General features: G+C 48.8%; 2 protein-coding genes across 2 annotated transcripts in view; one reads left to right on the top strand and one right to left on the bottom strand.

Moving 5' to 3' along the window:
* Positions 1–706, top strand: part of LOC106821056 (protein FAM117B-like) — a 144,747-nt gene extending 144,041 nt beyond the window's left edge. The window contains exon 9 of the mRNA XM_014825697.1: positions 396–706. Coding sequence (XP_014681183.1) covers positions 396–576 — 181 coding nt within the window. The 3' untranslated portion in view covers positions 577–706. The remainder of the gene's footprint in view (positions 1–395) is intronic.
* Positions 707–4,722: 4,016 nt separating this feature from the next.
* Positions 4,723–17,771, bottom strand: part of LOC106821052 (E3 ubiquitin-protein ligase RNF19A-like) — a 42,728-nt gene continuing 29,679 nt past the window's right edge. The window contains exon 9 of the mRNA XM_014825693.1: positions 4,723–7,061. Within this exon, the coding sequence (XP_014681179.1) occupies positions 6,548–7,061 (514 nt within the window). The 3' untranslated portion in view covers positions 4,723–6,547. The remainder of the gene's footprint in view (positions 7,062–17,771) is intronic.

Here is a 17,771-nt window from a genome sequence, read left to right on the forward strand (position 1 = left end):
ATCCTCTACCACCAGGCCTGGCCGTCTCCCGCCGTCTAGAAACCCTCCTTCTATAAAGGCAGGGCTTCCATTCTATAGTTGTCCCCAAAAGCATTGCATTGTGATGGACTTAGTTTAGAATCTGGTCAATCTTTTAACAGACATCTATATATACGTTCTATCGTACCTATGTATATATATATAGAAAGAGAAAGAGAGAGAGAGAGAGAGAGAGAGAGAGAGAACGAGAGAGATAAAGAGATAGTGTGAGAGAACAAGAGAGATAAAGTGTGAGAGCGAGAGAGATGGATGGATGGATAGATAGATAGATATATATATAGATATAGATTGATCGATAGATATATTCTGTGTGCGTGACATCACATTACATTGGTGCGTCGTTACAACACTTGCAGGCGGGCGTCGATGACAGAGCCGCTGCAGTACAGCCCCATCAAGCCCAACGGCATCGAGCTGCGCGCCAGCAGCAGCAGCGCCTTCTGCCCACTCACAAAGAACTACTATCAGGTGCTGGACGATCACACTACTACCAACCACCAGCGGCGCTGCCTGCAGGCCGGCGTCGAGAGCCAGTGACGGGAGACGACGCCGGGGCATCGATGGATCATCACGATCGGGCGCTCGAGCGCCGTCGCCGCGTTCGACGGGGAAAACGCCAATAACTAGGTTTTATCGTACGTGTGCGCGTGCGCCTGCAACAGGCCAGTGGTGGGGGTGGGCGGGGCGGGGGGGGGGATGGAGGAGGGGGGTTGCAGTTGGATCGGTTTTATGATCTGCGTAAATCGGCTTTTGTGTCGCGCCGCGTCGTCGGTTTTTGCGAAGAAGAGGCGGCGAGAGAGCGATTCGCCAGCTGTCGCTGTCTCGTTACACCATGTGTAATTGGCCACGTTCCCGAGCTAAAACTGCCTTCGTGTAAAGATTGTGAAAACGTTGTGTAGAGAGCTAGTGTTGTGTACATAGTAGAAAAGGCAGTGATGGAACTGTGAGAAAAAGAGGAAAAAGGTGTAAAATTGGAATTGGAAAAATGGTTTCCTACCACAATTGGCAAAGGAATTTTGTGAAATATAGAATTAGAAGAAGAAGCACTCGTTATTTGTCGTCTATTTTCGATCTCTTTTTTAAAAATCTCGGTGTAGTTTTTGCAGTGTTAGGGGGTCGTATCAGGTTTTGGTAGCATGTTAATGGCATGTGGCTTCCTATTTATATATGACGTGGGAAGGCCAAAAAGCGTTGGAAAGAAGTGGCGGGTGTGAGTTTAGGCAGCTCACTGCTGTACTGTTCTTGCATTTGCACTAGGGGGCCTGTGACCGCAAATGTTTGACGCATTCGCGGGTGCGGCATAGCTGTTGGGTTCTATAGCCAAGCATTCGTCTTCTTGTACGACAGACTGTAGCGCCCTCTACATTATTTGTGTCTATGTCGTCGGTGTCGTTGTATAGAGCATAGTCGTCATAGTTTGTTGCAGTCACTTCACTCAGATTCTGTACGTTAACTTAGTATAAACCTGCCGCATTGTCTTTAATTCTACCTCTGTTGTTACCATGTACTTGCATAGATTTGATGTAAATACCTATCGTATATTTTTGCACCATGTAGCACGCACGTCGCAGGGGGGTGGGTGCGCGCATGCATTGTCCAGCATACTGTGGAGAGGGGGTGTGCGCATGCATTGAGGAGCAGGCACTGTATGGGTGAAGGCATGCGATGTGTGTGATGTGCATTGCGAGGGTGCAGCTCTGGCTTGTGCAGCAGACGCTAGCAGGAATGTTCTGTATTATGCAACATACGCTATGTGAGTGCAGGTACCTTATGCCGCAGAGAGGGTACGTATTCATACTCGGTATTGCTCCACGCTGACGGGCAGTTTTCACTGTCACTGAGTGACACACCCCAGCCGCTGCGTTCAGTGGGTGAGAACACAAACTCTCTGCTGAGCACTGGTGTTTGCTGGGGGAGGGGCCCGACATCCTATCCGGTGCTGGCGAGTTGCAAAATACACTTTCCTCTTTTTATACGGATAGAACGTTTATAAGTGTTGCGTTCAGTGCTGCGCAGTTCGCCATCGGGACAGCTTTGTGTTTGCTTGTGCCAGGCGCACGCATGCCGGTACCACACTTCTAACTCTAACATTCCCCCTGCCCACCCGAAGACTGAGTGTTCGCCCGCTGGATGGCGCCACTCATCCGTGAACGTGAACGTGTGATGAACGTGACCTTTGACCGATTTTTGTCTGCCGACGGAGGCGTGCTGTGCTCATGGTGATCTCAGGCGAGGCAAATCTGCTCGCCTGTCATTCAGTACCGTATGTATATGTACGCATATGTGTATATATACGTGGTATCCGTCTGCTCTTGTCTCCACCATCCCATAGTAAGATATACGGACAAATATTTAACGTGTATGTATTATAGAAAGTTGTCTTCGATAGGCCCCCTGTATGGACACAGAATGAGGGAGAGTAACCCCAACGTTGACGTTCTGTCAGTAGAAGTTTACATGATATGTGTCATGTCATTCCAATGTGTTTAGGCGAGTTTTTAAAGGTAGTTTTTTGAGAGTAGCATGTTTAGAATGTCTGTTAAAAATGAGATGTAGTTTGTATATTGAGATGTTTTGTAAGGATCCCTTTGAGAATCGTACCGTTTTATAAAGTTGCAATGAGTAGGACTTGCTCCCTGTGAGATTCAGTCCGACAATATATTGTATGTTTTAGGATGTTTCACGTAAATTAATTCAGAATTTTTGTGTGATGATATTACTATCGTTAAATGTTTACCTCTACTTCTTATTCTGCAATCTAAATAACGTTATTTCAGCGATAGAGAGGGAGAAAGTGTGCGCGAGAGGGGGGATGAGACGGCCCACCCTATGTTCTTGGGTAAAAGTGTACACAGAGGTGAACCATATGTTGTGTGTGTCGTGTAAGTTATATCACGTCTCGGTGACTCCAGTTTGCATTGCGGTGTTGACTCCTAGTTACCTTACTAGATTTGAAGTTGTAAATTTGCATTAGTTGAAGTTTTGTTCCAAGGGTTAATACCGCATGCAGCCAACAGATGGCAGCAGTGGTCGCCAATGAATATACATGGAGAGAGAGAGAAACGCGGGCACATTGTGTTCTGCCGAGACATTTTGCAGTTCTTTTATCATTCTTGTACCATGGTTTGCCTTATGATCGACTGTTAGGGCAGTGGGACGATTACCTTAGGCAGAGAGTGTTGCCCGCCTCGTTGTTTCAGTGTAATTGGCCCGCAAACCATCTATCATCATCATAGCTACTTGTGTAAGAAGGCAGGAGTTGCGGTGGAGGGACCGTCACGTCGTCGCTGGCTCGAGAGATGGGGGAAAGGTCATTTGGAGGTCGCGTGCATGAGCGTGTGGTCGCGAAGGAGAGTGCGAGCGAGCGAGCGTGCGTGCACGGTCTGAAGGCCCTTGGCACCAGCACGGACGTGTGTGCGTGCGAGATCTTGAGTGCGTGACTAGAGTTGGGCATGTAGGGAGACGTGCTGTGTGCGAGGTGTGAGAGTAGAGAGTGAGCGGAGTGGCTTACCCAAGCTTGTGCTAGCCGTCGCGGCCCGGCGTTGATCGCCGGGTCAGGCAGAGGCGACCCCACCTGGTGGCTCGCGACGGTACTGACGAGTCGCCTCCATCCCAGCTGCTGTTACCTGTCTAGCCGAATCGACTACCTAAGACTTTCTACATAGTCTCAAGCAATACTGTGCTAGTAAGTATGACTTTAAAACACAGTACTCAAGAAATAGCTGTGCCCCTGTGGGAGGAGTTTGGGATGGAGCTGATAGCAGGGGTCACCTGCAGAGTGAGAGAGAGTGGCGGCGTACGCGACGTCTGCTTTTTGGACTGGTGTTTAAACGAGTGGTTTCTTGAGAACGTAGTTCTTATCAAGAAATACGGTCAGTGTATTTATTTTTTGTAAAGTGTTACAAGGAGTTTCCTGTTCAAATTAGAATATTTCCAGTAATATCAATAAAAATTTATCATTGATACGTAAACTTCCCAATTTTGTGATTTCTTTTGTGCGTACTATGCCTACATGTTAAGCAGTAGAGAGTAGCGCTCTACATCGCCTTCATCGACCTAGTCATCAGAAAGGGCCTTTTCACACTGCTCCGAAAAATTAGCTGTCCACCTACGTTCCTAAAGAAGACTCCTCCATCACGCCATTCCACGAACACATATGCAAGGCGCTGTCCAGTACGACGGCTCATTCTCGGATCCCTTTCCAATCAACAACGGTGTAAAGCAAGGCTGTGTACTCGCTCCTACACTATTTGGCATCTTCTTTTCTCTGCTGCTTCCACATGCATTTCGCTCATCAGACGACGGTGTGTACCACAGCACACGCAGTGATGGAAGACTGTTCAACCTCGCGCATCTTCGCGCAAAGACCAAGGTACAACGAGTACAGATCAGGGAAACGCTGAAAAGAAGTGATAGGAAGAGGGATGAGCAGTGGGCCGAGAAAAGAACATTCAGGATCACAGCTGGATCAGGTGCATACATGCAGCATCTGCAACAAGGCCTGGCGTTCCAGAATCGGACTGCATAGTCACAGCAGGCGCTGCAAGGACCAAACCACGGTGCAAAACTCCATTGTCTCCCGAGACAGACGGATGCCAACAACAGCTATGCCTACATGTTAAGCAGTAGTGAGTAGTTAAACAGTACACTTTGCACACAACTAATCAACTGAACAGCATAAAATTACAAATACACAATTATACACTTTATTCTTATAAGCTATACATACGTATACATTCGTTATTGATAATGCTAGACTGCAATAACAACTTAATTGCACAAGTTCCATATGCGCTATTATTCCTGTTTTCTGGCGCGCAAAACCGCCTCTGCCAACTAACTGAAATCCAAAACTCAGATTATTATTCTATGGGACATTTATTTCCCAATACAGAAGAATATCGGTTGGCACTGCACAACACGCATGACGTATATTTGAGCATGTGCTGCCACCAAGTGGCTCATTCAGAGAATTGGGCGTTGGACACTGGCAGAAATTTCCCCTCGTAGAATTCTATCACAAAACTCGTACTGAACTCCTACGACTTAGCAATTGTACGTATAGTTCCGCTCCTTTACGCTAAAGTCTAACCGCTACCCACTACTCTTGCCCCCTACACTGGCATTAACAGCACACATTTAAATGTTCGACCAACCAAGGAGACAACTTTAGACGACATTTACACTGCTAAGGGAAGTCGCACGCCGCCAGTCAGTAGCAGGCACTGCTTGCTGGATACATGCGACATAGCCAGGACTGAATGACCGCACGCACGCACGCACGCACACGTCGGTTTACAAAAAAACATTATCTTACGCGCCGCAAACTATACATTCCTGACAACTGTTGTGAATGACTGACTGACTGACTGACTGTACAAAGAGAGAGAGATACGCCAAGTACACGTCTTAAACATGTACACAAAGTATACGCTCACATCTCCCTCCACCTTCTCGGATGTGTGAGCAAATTCGCATGTATGTACAGATATATATATATAATATACTGTATATATATGTCGTGACTCAAGCGAGGTTTGTGTAATCAAACAGGCGGCATCACGCCCGATATAGCACGGTGTATGTAAGCGACCTATTCAGCTGAGCAAGATAGCACCTACCGGATATTGATGTGGGGGCACCTTGCTACATCAAGCAGGACCGATTTGTATGTGACGCTTCGTCACCAAGCAGCGTTTTTAGAATGCCACCCCCCCGCAAAGCAGATAGGTCGATCGTGTGACTGGCATACGTACGACAGCAAAGACTGACAAACGACAACTGCACATCAAACGAAAAATAAAATTCCAACTGACCTCTTGCTAACACGGGTATATAATTGCCATAAAATTACAAAAGCACAATCCTCGCACGCAGACGCGAACTAACGCTAATTCCCCCGCTAGCACAAGGCGTCCGTGGACATCAGTGGGCTTCACACATTGAGCACAATCCGATAGCGACTACAGAACTATAAAGGACGCCCACATACTTAAACACTGCTAATAAGGCATGAAGGCAAGCAGCCGTTCCTTCTGCCTCCAGTAGATGGCGCTGTGAAACCGAATGCCAAACGTCTGCAACGCTAAAGCGCGAGGAATGCTTTGAGCGGTAGGCGGTAGGTAGTCGCCGCGGCGATCACCGTTCTAACGCGTCCGACGCCGACGCTGCTGCCAAATACCCACAAAAGCATTAAACCTCGCCAGGAAACGCGCGAGCGAGCGTGCGAGCGTGCGACGCGGTGGCGGCGGCTAGCCGTAGCACCTGGTTCCGGGAGTTCCGTCGATGAGAGTTCTGCGGTCGAATGTCGACGCTGTTCTCTCCGCGCTGCTGCGCATGCGTCACGTCGCTGTGGCGACCAGTCGCACGTGTCACGACGAACGCACGCGTCGCTCGCTGCGTCGCCGTGGCGCACTCTTCAACGTTCGACGCACCTCACGTCCGTCCGACGTTGGTGCGCATACATACATACCAATATAGAACTAGATAACGTAATAGATGCCGGTATCTACACCAGTCTAGTTACAGATATAGTCAGCTTGCTGCTGCTTCCGCACATCTCCTGCTGATCATGAACCTTCCGGCTCTTGACGAGCTTCTTGCCGCCCGCGTCGCGTGACGTCACCGCCGCCTCCGCCTCGCCGCGATCCCACTGCTGCATGCGCGTCGCCCCGGCGACCACGTCGCACGCGCCAAAGTCGCGGCGAGCGGCGCCCTCTACGCTGCTGTGGCTGTACTTGAGCGCGGCGCGGCGCATCGTCGTGGCGACGTCGACGGCAGACGCGCGCTCGCACAGCCGGTCCTCGATGCTGACGCTGCGACGCTTCGCCGCGCCGGCGGCGCCGGACTTGCGGCCGCCGCGCACCTCGTACGATCGCCGCGACGACACCGAGCGACTCGAGCGGATTGACTGTGGCGACTCCTGGTTGCGGCGCGCGGAAGCGGCACGCTCGTGTTTCTCGACGTCGGCGTGGACCTCCATCACCATGCAGTACTTACTGACGCTGTCCGCCTTGTCCGGCCTGCAGACAGCAATAATAATAATATTAATAACAATGATAATAATAATAACAATAATGACTATTATTATTATATTAATAATAATAATAAAAGAAAAAAAGAAAGATGATGATGATGACGACGACGACGATGACGATGATCAGGCATCAAGGCAATCTACCGCAACAGGCTAACAATAATGAACACATTACATGATGCCGCATGATGCTGACTGTCACACCACGACTCAGAGAACCAAAGCCATCACGTACCGTGTTGCCACGGTAGGTCTGTAAAGCGTAAAGAGTGATCCGCCAGCTATACAGTCGATATCGGGTCGGCAAATCGACCGTGTACCCGTCTCAGTGAGATTACCATGTCCCCTCTTGGATATCGTCACCCGGTCCATCCACATACGTCTGTACGCGTTTTTCTCATGCGCGCGCCAATTTCGCACACTTCATTACAGCATATTGTCGGTGAGAACATCCCCGATCACAGTGATTGATTAGAGGCCCCCCGTCAATCACACCCAGTGGAAATCCCCCCGAATTACCTCATCTCGAGAGTCCGTGCTTATTACTGATTCTTAGTACGTGGATTTCACCCCGCGAGCGTGGCAGACACACGCCGACAACTTGTTGTTTGCCTTGCTCCACACGGGTAGCCAATAGCCCCGACGCTGGTATACGGTTGTCACGCTCACGGGGAAATCCACGTAATATGAACGCAATAACAATGGACTCTCGAGATTAGATAATTGTTAAACGGCAGTCCGTTATTAGTCCGTGGTTAGTACGCGGGATTCAATGAATTTTTCAGTGGACTGTAACTTAGTCCGTCCAAGTCCGTGGCTCTCCGTGCATTTCCCACCATTTACGTGTTTAGTCCGTGTTTTTTTTAATCAAAAAAGTTCGAAGTCAAATCAGTAATATGTTTGCTAATTTAAATGATTATATTTGAAACTAAAGCAGAAATTTTTCTTTCTATCATTTTGAAACAAGGTGGCTCCTACTTACATGCTACATGCCTCCGTTTATTCCAGTTAATAGTGGAAATCTTTGTTACCGAAGAAATTTTTTATCTACCGTAAGCGCATGCCCGAGCTATGTGTACTAGAAAAGACTCCATTTGCTATAGTCGTCAGACATTCGTCCGAAAGTATTAGAAGTGAGGTGACTCACTGGTGGCTTACTGACTCACTCGGTATAAACCCCATCAGTGCGCACATGCTGGCATTGTCCCCAGCGAGACGGTGGGTAGCTTGAAGGTACACTACGAGCAAAAGGGATTGACACTACGGATGGCTTACCTGAGCATCTAGCTAGCTAGCCGTGAGCCACCGACATAACGCCATACTGCCAATGTCCCCAGCAAGATGGAGGGTAGGAGGAAAGTGAACGGAGACTGACAGGCAGCTTACTTGAGCGACTGGCTAGCTATGGATCCAGCTAGTGCACACGTATATGGTTGGCCACGGTGGACAAAAATCAAGAATACATGACTACATATTTATGGTCACCATAAATCATATTTATGGTCACCATAAATCATATTTATGGTCACCATAAATCGACCAATGGGAAGCGAGGATTATATGCCCGGATATAATCGAAGCCAATCAAATCAAAGGAATTATGTCCACCATAAATAACTTCCGTCCCCGTTTTGACCGTGTCTAGACGCATTGTCTGGTTCACTATTGATATCAATGTAATGGCATGTATGCTACAGCGCTTGCAAATTAATGCTAATGGCCTGCGCCCGCTGAGATTTTTACGTCTGGCTAGACTGGTTCGCGGCCGAACTGTCCGTCGCAGAGCGCTGTACATTGTGTAGCAGAGCGTGAGGCCGGATACCAGTCCAATACATTATGCAATTGTAAAACGGGGACGGAAGTGTAAAACGGGGACGGAAGTTATTTATGGTGGACATAATTCCTTTGATTTTTTGGACGGAAAGTGGTCAAAAACGGGGACGGAAGTTATTTATGGTGGACATAATTCCTTGATTTGATTGGCTTTCGATTATATGCGGGCATAAAATCCTCGGCTTGCCATTGGTCGATTTATGGTGACCAATAAAATATGTAGTCATGTATCTTGATTTTTGTCCACCGTGGCCAACCATACACGTACTTGCATTGTCTCTAGCGGAACAGTGGGCATGTCAAAGTACTAGGTACACAGGCTTCCCAAGCGACTGGCTAGCTATGGATCCAGCTAGCGCGCACGATCTTGCATTGTCTCTAGCGAAACAGTGGGCAGGTCAAGGTACTAGGTGCACAGGCTTCCTAAGGCGACTGGCTAGCTATGGATCCAGCTAGTGCACACGTACTTGCGTTGTCTCTAGCGGAAGCAGTGGGCATGTCAAAGGTACTAGGTACACAGGCTTACGCTAAGCGACTGGCTAGGCTATGGATCCAGCTAGTGCACACGTACTTGCGTGTCTCTAGCGGAACAGTGGGCATGTCAAAGGTATCTAGGTACACAGGCTTACCTAAGGCGACTGCTAGCTATGGATCAGCTAGTGCACACGTACTTGCGTTGTCACCCAGCGAGACGGTGGTGGTGGAGCAGCGTTCGCTCAGGCTGGCCGTCGCCGACTCACTGCTCAAACTGAATCTCTTGTTCGGCTGGAACTCTGAGTGTACGTCTAACCTGTAACGCCGTACACACAAACACGTGAATTTACACCCCCGCGCAAGCTACGTGCACAACGGCATTACACACACGGTGATCCAGGCCGGTGCCTAGACACCTAGGCACGCTTAGACACTCACACACACACATACACTCTGACAGGTGTATCTGTACAGGTCTAGCATAAATAAATACGCACACGCACGCACGCACGCACGCACACACACACGAACACACACACGCACGCAGCACACACGCGGCACACACCACACACACGCACCCACCCCATCCCCACACACGCACGCTGTTGTGGTAGCCGCTGGGCGGGCGCCGTGCACGTGCTGCCACACACGCACGACGCACGCACGCACGCACGCACGCACCGCACGCACGCACGCAACGCACCACGCGCACGCACACACACACACACACCACACACACACACACACCTGTTGTGTGTAGCCGCTGGGGCCTGCGGCGCCGTGCACGTGCTGCCGCACACGCACACGCACACGCACACGCACACGCACACGCACACGCACACGCACACGCACACACACACCACACACGCACACGCACACAGCACACGCACCACAACACACACACGCCACCTGTTGTGGTAGCGCGCTGGGCCGGGCGCCGTGCACGTGCTGCCGCACACACACACACACACACGCTACGCGCGCGCACACCACATACGCACATACACACACACACACACACACAACGCACTTGTTGTGGTAGCCGCTGGGGCCGGCCGCGCCGTGCACGTGCTGCCGCACAGGCCAACACACGCAGCGCACGCACACGCACACGCACACGCACACGCACACGCACACGGCACACGCACACGCACACGACAACACACACCCACCAACACACACACACAACCACGGCGGGTGCAGGCACCAGGCTAGCACGCAACTGTTGTGGTAGCCGCTGGGGCCGGGCGCCGTGCACGTGCTGCCGCACAGGCTTCCCGTGAGGCTCTCGCCGGCGATGGCGACGTTGCTCGCGCTGTCGTGGTCCTCCTCCCCGTCCTCGCCGCCCCGCACGCCGCGCAGCAGCGTCACTGCGCCGACGCCGACGCGGTCCATCTGCCCGCTGCTCACCGTCATCATGGACACCTCGCCTATACTCGGGTTGGCGACGTTGTGGTTCGACATGCTGCGCGCGTCTGCAAACAATTAAATATAATAGTTGTATTATAGTTTAGTAAGAGTTTTTCCAATTGAATTCATTCGTTTTTCAATTAAATTAATCGCCATAAATTAATCGCCGTGTCTGCAAAAAATTAATTAAGTTTTTCCGATTGAACTAATTGTTTTTTTTCCGATTAATAAAATTATGTTCATTATTATATAGTTTAGTAAGCTGGAATTGACACATGATTTTACAGAAGGTTGGGTTAGTGACGTTGTAATTAGACATGCAGACGCAGACGTCGATTAATCCAAAATTAATTAGTTTTAAAAATAAATTAATCATTATATAGTTTAGCAAGCTGGAATCCACCCATGACCTCCCCCCCCTGCTCCTCGGCCACCACTTCCACACGCTGCGCATCCCGCAAAACACGTAGATGAACAGTCCTGACCTCTAACAGCAGCTGCTGTAATACGACTCTAATAAGTGCTGCCTATAGCGCTAGTGAATGCAGAACGCGCCGCCATCAGCCGACAATCGGCAGAGCGTAACACGAACTTCCGCGATGGCTCGCACGCTTATTCAATACGATATACGTGCGCATTATGCTCGTATCTTGTACGGCTAACACCCGCAACACGACGCGTGTGCTTTCACGCGTACAGTCCCCACTCTATACTATACTACGTAAATGTATCACGAGTCATTATAATTAATGACAAATTCAGGTAATTAGCCTCTTTTTTCTTACTTTCAGCCTCTAGCTGTCTCTTGTCAAGCTGCACGAAGTTGATGGACTTGACAAAGACAGTGAGACCAGTTGTCAAAGCCACTGCTAATAGGTTAATTACTTGTATACATATGCCAAAAATGACATTTCTCTTAATTAAATCCTGCGAACCCTCTACAATGGGTAAGTGCAGTTTTGCCGAATAATGTGTGACACCTGTCGCGTGACGTGTGTCAGTGACATCCGTGTGACAGATTGCCAGGATGACACTGTGTGTGATTATTGAGGACAAGTTGCGTGTTTGAAAGGAGGATTTGTGGCAAGGCAAACATGGATGGCACGCATGCAGCCTCCCACAGGGAACCCCGTAATGTCAGCAGTCTGATCAGGAAGAAGTACTAGGATTTTACCAGCAGGTAGAGCCACAGCTATCAATAACAACTTCCTGGATCATGCCGTACCTGGCGTAGCATCCTGGCTACCTATTGTTATCTTGTATTGGGTATCTAATGGGGCTTTCCCAGGAGCAGGTGTCAGTACTATATTAGACATATATATAACAATAGGTAGCCAGGATGCTACGCAAGGTACGGCATGATCCAGGAAGTTGTTATTGATAGCTGTGGCCCTACCTGCTGGTAAAATCCTAGCGCTTCTTCCTGGTAATATATATATATCTAATATAGTACTGACACCTGCTCCTGGGAAAGCCCCATTCGATAACCAATACAGCGTTTCGTGTTATGCATGCACAAGGATGCGGAATAATATATAGATGGTTATAGCAGGAACCTATGCCTGCGTGCATGTGTGTGACTGTGTGTGTCTGTGTGTGACTGTGCATGTGCATCCGTGTGTGACTGTGCATGTGCATCCGTGTGTGTGACTGTGTGTATCTGTGTGCGTGCATGCGTGTCTGTGTGCGTCTGTGCATGCATGTCTGTGTGAGTCTGTACATGCGTGTCTGTGTGTGTCTGCATGTGTGTGTCAGTGCGTGCGTGTGTGTGAGTCTATGCGTGCGTGTCTGTGTGAGTCTATGCATGTGCGTCTGTGTGTGTGTGTGTGTGCGTACGTGTCTGTGTGTATCTGTGTGTACGAGAATGCGTGTCAGTGTGTGTGTCTGTACGTATGTGCGTGCGTACATGTCTGTGTGTACGAGAATGCGTGACTACGTGCGTGTCAGTGTGTGTCTGTACGTATGTGCTTGCGTGCAAGCGTGCATGCATGTGTGCGTGATTGCATGTGTGCGTGCATGCGTGCGTGATTGCATGTGTGCGTGATTGCATGTGTGCGTGCATGCATGCGTGATTGCAAGCTCGCGCACCTACATCGCGCTCGGGATGCCATACCTGTCGCCGTGGAAACGCCGCCCGCGAGCGTGTCGTTGTCGTCGTCGAACTTCATGCGCACGCCGCCGGACGATGACGTCGACACTCCGCAGCCTCCGGACCGGCACAGCGAGATCGGCACGACGCCGTAGACGTAGGCGAGCAGGATCGGCACGCCAATACCTGTCGTGACGCGCAAAACATCGTTAGTATTACGACGAATAATGCATACGTCGCACCGCGGTGGCAGCGACGTTAAGCTCACGTCAGCGACGTTAGAGAGACTTTCGGTTAGGGCTTCTCTGCAGTCGACAGTAGAAAGTTATCATTATATATATATTATATCATTATATGTATTATTATATTATAGTAGGAAGTTGAAACAAAAGTCTTCCTATCTTGAGACGAGCAAAAACGTAAATTTGAAAGTATCTCCAGTGAAAGGTTTGTCGTTCGCTGGTGGCAGTGCCAATGAGATGATGCTGTTCTCTCTACCCCCCCCCCCCTCTATCAATCATAGCCATGCTCACTCGACCCCTCACATGCCCGTCCAGCAAAACAAGGGTGTATAACTAGATACTGTTGACCCTCGATTTCCCGGACTAATAGGGGGGACTACCTGTCCGGCAAATGCAAAAGTCCGAATTTCCGGCGAGTGTAAAAAATAGCCCCAAATCTTACCGAAATCCGGGAAAGCAGGGTCCGGAAAATAGAGGGTCAACAGTAGAGCAACGATGCCCAGCATTGTCTTTTGAGATGATGTGAAATTTCGAAGAACCCAGTGAGCCTACCATGAGACGAAACTAATCACTCGCCGCCCAAGATCTATTAACTAACTACACTGCGTGATGACCCCCTCTCTCTTCAAGTTTATATCACATTAAGCTGGGTTTACACTACCGACTTTATGTTGTCAAATTGGAAAGTTGGACGAATTTCGCAATACGGCAACACCGAGTTGGCGAAAATAGAACATGTTTTAATCGCCCAACTAGTTGCTATTGACCAGTTGCCCACGCGACTTTTGCGTTTACGCTGCCGATTGTCAGTTGTATAGTTGCGAAATTATTCCAATTCGCCAATTTGACAACGTAAAGTCGGTAGTGTAACCACAGCTTTAGGAAGACAAGTTAGTACGGAGGCACAACGCAGACGCGATCGATTCGCTGAACTTAGTCGTGTTTTGCATGTTCATCGCATGTCGACGCGCATCGCACACACACAGCGGTTTCGAATAACACTCGACAACGCCGACGCGTGGAGCGCGCGACACAGACACTGCCCGCGCAGCCGCCCCGCTTTCAATAGAATTTCATTTCTGCCTCAGAAGCGGTTCACGCTGCGATGGCATTCCGCCTTGAACATTCTGCTGCTCTAAATCAATATATTAGAGCGTTTTGCTCACCGACGGCTAGACCGGCGAGAACGGGCGAGACGATCACGGACGCTGTCACTCCTCCCACCACGTACAGGTTGCGCTTGTGTTTTGGCGCCTGTCTATACTTGTTGTTGAGCTGTAAAGGTTAGCGAAACGAGTGTTAGGAACTGCATTTAGTTAACCGGCACGACAGAATAGCACCCATAGCAGCTCTCGTCTGTACTAGTATCTGCAGGAGTAAGATAATATAGGTATCCTATATTATCTTACTCCTGGTATCAGGAGTGACTTAAAAATTACGAGTTTTTCACGTATTTATTCACTCCTGCTAGTATAGATCTAGTATAATATCAGGAGTGAGTTACAAATATTTAATAATCACAATTTCTATAACATATTAGATTGACCGTAATAACAAGGCAAACTAATTTCATTTCAACATATGATAAAAGTTTACTTAGGACGAAATTTGAATATTAGGACAAGTTACGTGCCCATAGTGTGAAGTTGGTGTATATTCACAATTAAGTTGAAATCGAAGTTTCTGCAAATATTTTTTCTAAATATTCTAACGGCAATATGTATTTGCTCAACACTATTCCAACCAGATACGGCCGCGCTTTGGCAAGTATCTGCACGTACGTGCAATTTTGTCACACACCCGCGAAGATCATTTCCTACAACATTGACTAATTAGCCACTGGGTGCAAATGAGGGCAACATCTGTGGCCCTGGCATTAACTGTGGCTTACACTGTGGATGCAGCCGAAATACATTGCAATCACTGAGGGTTTATTAAGCTTCATTAACGGTTGCCCACACCGTAGATCTACACTAGCCCTATGCTAGCCTTATACTAGGCCGGCATCTGCATCGGCAATTTCGCGAACGCGTCCCCGACCAGCGAAAATAACAGACACACTTCGCCGCGGCGAGCAAATTTACTGACGTCGTTAATGTAACGTAGGCGTTTCGCAGTCTCATAAAAATATAACGATTAGAATAGTCAAAGCTAGATTGATCTCCCAGTAATACCAGCACTCTGAATGTGAATATTTGATATGTCTGACGCGTGCGTATCCTGTATTTAGGGTTGCCACGTACCACAATCATTTTGCGCTGGCGCACGATTGCCCGCAACCTTCAGTCGATCCTCTGACATTAGCCAATGCTCAAACGGTGACGTTGTCATCATTCTCGGGTGGGGGGGCTCTCGTCGGACGAAGGCCGTGCCGACAAAAGTGCCCGGTCGCCGCACAACTAACACCGACGTCATATTACGTCCTGCTCTTTATCTCGCCAGCCGACTCTAGCTAGGGCACGCGCGCACGCCCCGGCGCACGTTACAACGCGCGCGACGAATTACGGAGCCGATCGCTCGCGTCGCCGCGTGCGACCTTCGACCTCGACCGACCTTCAACTGACCTTTCGTCCGACCCAGACGGGCATGCCGATGATGATTGCCGGCACCGAGACTCCGGCGATGAGCGCGATGCCCACCGGCGCCCCCACGAGCGTTCCCAGCTGCCATAGGATCTTCTTCTTCCGGCTCCATGGCTTCTTTCCCCAGAAGGTGCATCCCGACGGGCTGCACAAGCAAGACGGTACAATCGCCGTTAGAGCGCTCAGCCGTTGCATCGCGCGACGCGTGCCGTTCAACGTCTTAAAGGCAACTTCAAATGTGATATAGTGCTGCATGCGCACTGTTTCCCAACCTGATGGAATGACCCATATATATAGTATACGTTAATGACGCATACCTGAGATAGTGCAGGTCAGAGATTTCCTTCATGCACAGCCAGCAGAATTCGGAGCCGCACACCGCGCAGGTCATGTGATTGCATGAACCGTCGTCCATCTTCATGATGTAAGCCTGGCATTGCGGACATGGCTTGATATTATCCCCTGTAACATCACATCAACACTCACCTATAGCTAAACATTAGCTTGATATTATCCCCTGTAACATCACATCAACACTCACCTATAGCTAAACATTAGCTTGATATTATCCCATGTAACATCACATCAACGCTCACCTATAGCTAAACATTAGCTTGATATTATCCCATGTAACATCACATCAACGCTCACCTATAGCTAAACATTAGCTTGATATTATCCCCTGTAACATCACACCAACACTCACCTATAGCTAAACGTCACTTAATCAATTAACGCCCTCTGAGAAAGTGGCCCACTGATCCCCATATACTAACTTATTATATTAGTTAGCATATAGAGATCGGTGGTGATGCCACACACGAGAAAGGTCTAGTGATGTTTGTCTTACGTTTCTTACTAAGTAAACTCGGCAGAGATTATGGAAAAACAAGTAACTAGAAATTGGGAATCTTCAAGGCAACTAATTATGGCCAATACATTTGCCAACATGGCGTTTGCTTCGGATCAATGATGTGCAGTCAATCCCACTAAAAGTTTTTACGTGGCGGCGTTCACCCCAATGCATTTCGCCAATATTTGACAGGCTGGTGTTATTGATAGAAATTCTCGCGAAATGAAATATGTGGGAGGTGTACATTTCTCAGTGAACAACATGAGTATAAGTGAATTACTGACTTATTGATTCCATATATAGAGATAAAAAAACCACAGTACCCACACACACGCCCGCACGCACGCACGCACGCACACACACACACACACACACACGTCACAATACATTCACATACACATATGCACGCACGCACACGCGCATGCACACCCACACACACGTATAGCGTGTGGCCTCTCACACAAAACAGTAATTGATAATAAAGCTGTCTTCTGTTGCACGCACATCGCGCGTGACAGCAACCGCTAATGAATTTAATTGTCTCCTGCTACCTGTCCATCCCAGGTGACAGAAAATTCGAAGGCAAATTTCTGCTTGGCATTCCCCTCCTTCGTGACGGGGCAATGCCTAATAAACGTGTATTCATAACGCACACGTGGGCATCACGTGCGACAGTAATATTTCGTGACTGTGTCCTCCTTGCACATCCGATTCCCATGTGACAGTATTTGCTCGCAAGCAAATATTCGGATAGTGCTCCCAGTACATGCCTTGACACTAAACAGCATGAAATCTATGTATGTACGTGTGTATACAGTGCGTAGAGTGTGCACGCATGTTCCACGACTACTACGTAGATATAGTAGTGTAGCCGTGTAAGTTTCATGTGTACTGTGTATATATTCGTTGGCTATAATGTACCTTTGTTTCATGTATGTCTGTGTCTGTGTGTACATTAACCTATGTATTACTGGATTTATATTGTATGTATGTGTGTCCTAGCTGATTTATGTTTAGTATATATACATATACATACATATATATATATAGATATATATTAGTGTGTGTACGTACGTTCCATGTGCGTGTCCTGGCTGTACATGGACGAGGAGCGGACGCGGTGTGAGCGCTGCGCGCGCGCCGCGTCGCACGTCTGGTTCGGATGCCACTCGGCCTTGCAGTGGTAGCAGAAGTCCGTCTGGCAGCCGACGCG

The sequence above is a fragment of the Priapulus caudatus genome, unplaced genomic scaffold (assembly GCF_000485595.1).
Source record: "Priapulus caudatus unplaced genomic scaffold, Priapulus_caudatus-5.0.1 Scaffold57, whole genome shotgun sequence".
Taxonomy (NCBI): domain Eukaryota; kingdom Metazoa; phylum Priapulida; class Priapulimorpha; order Priapulimorphida; family Priapulidae; genus Priapulus; species Priapulus caudatus.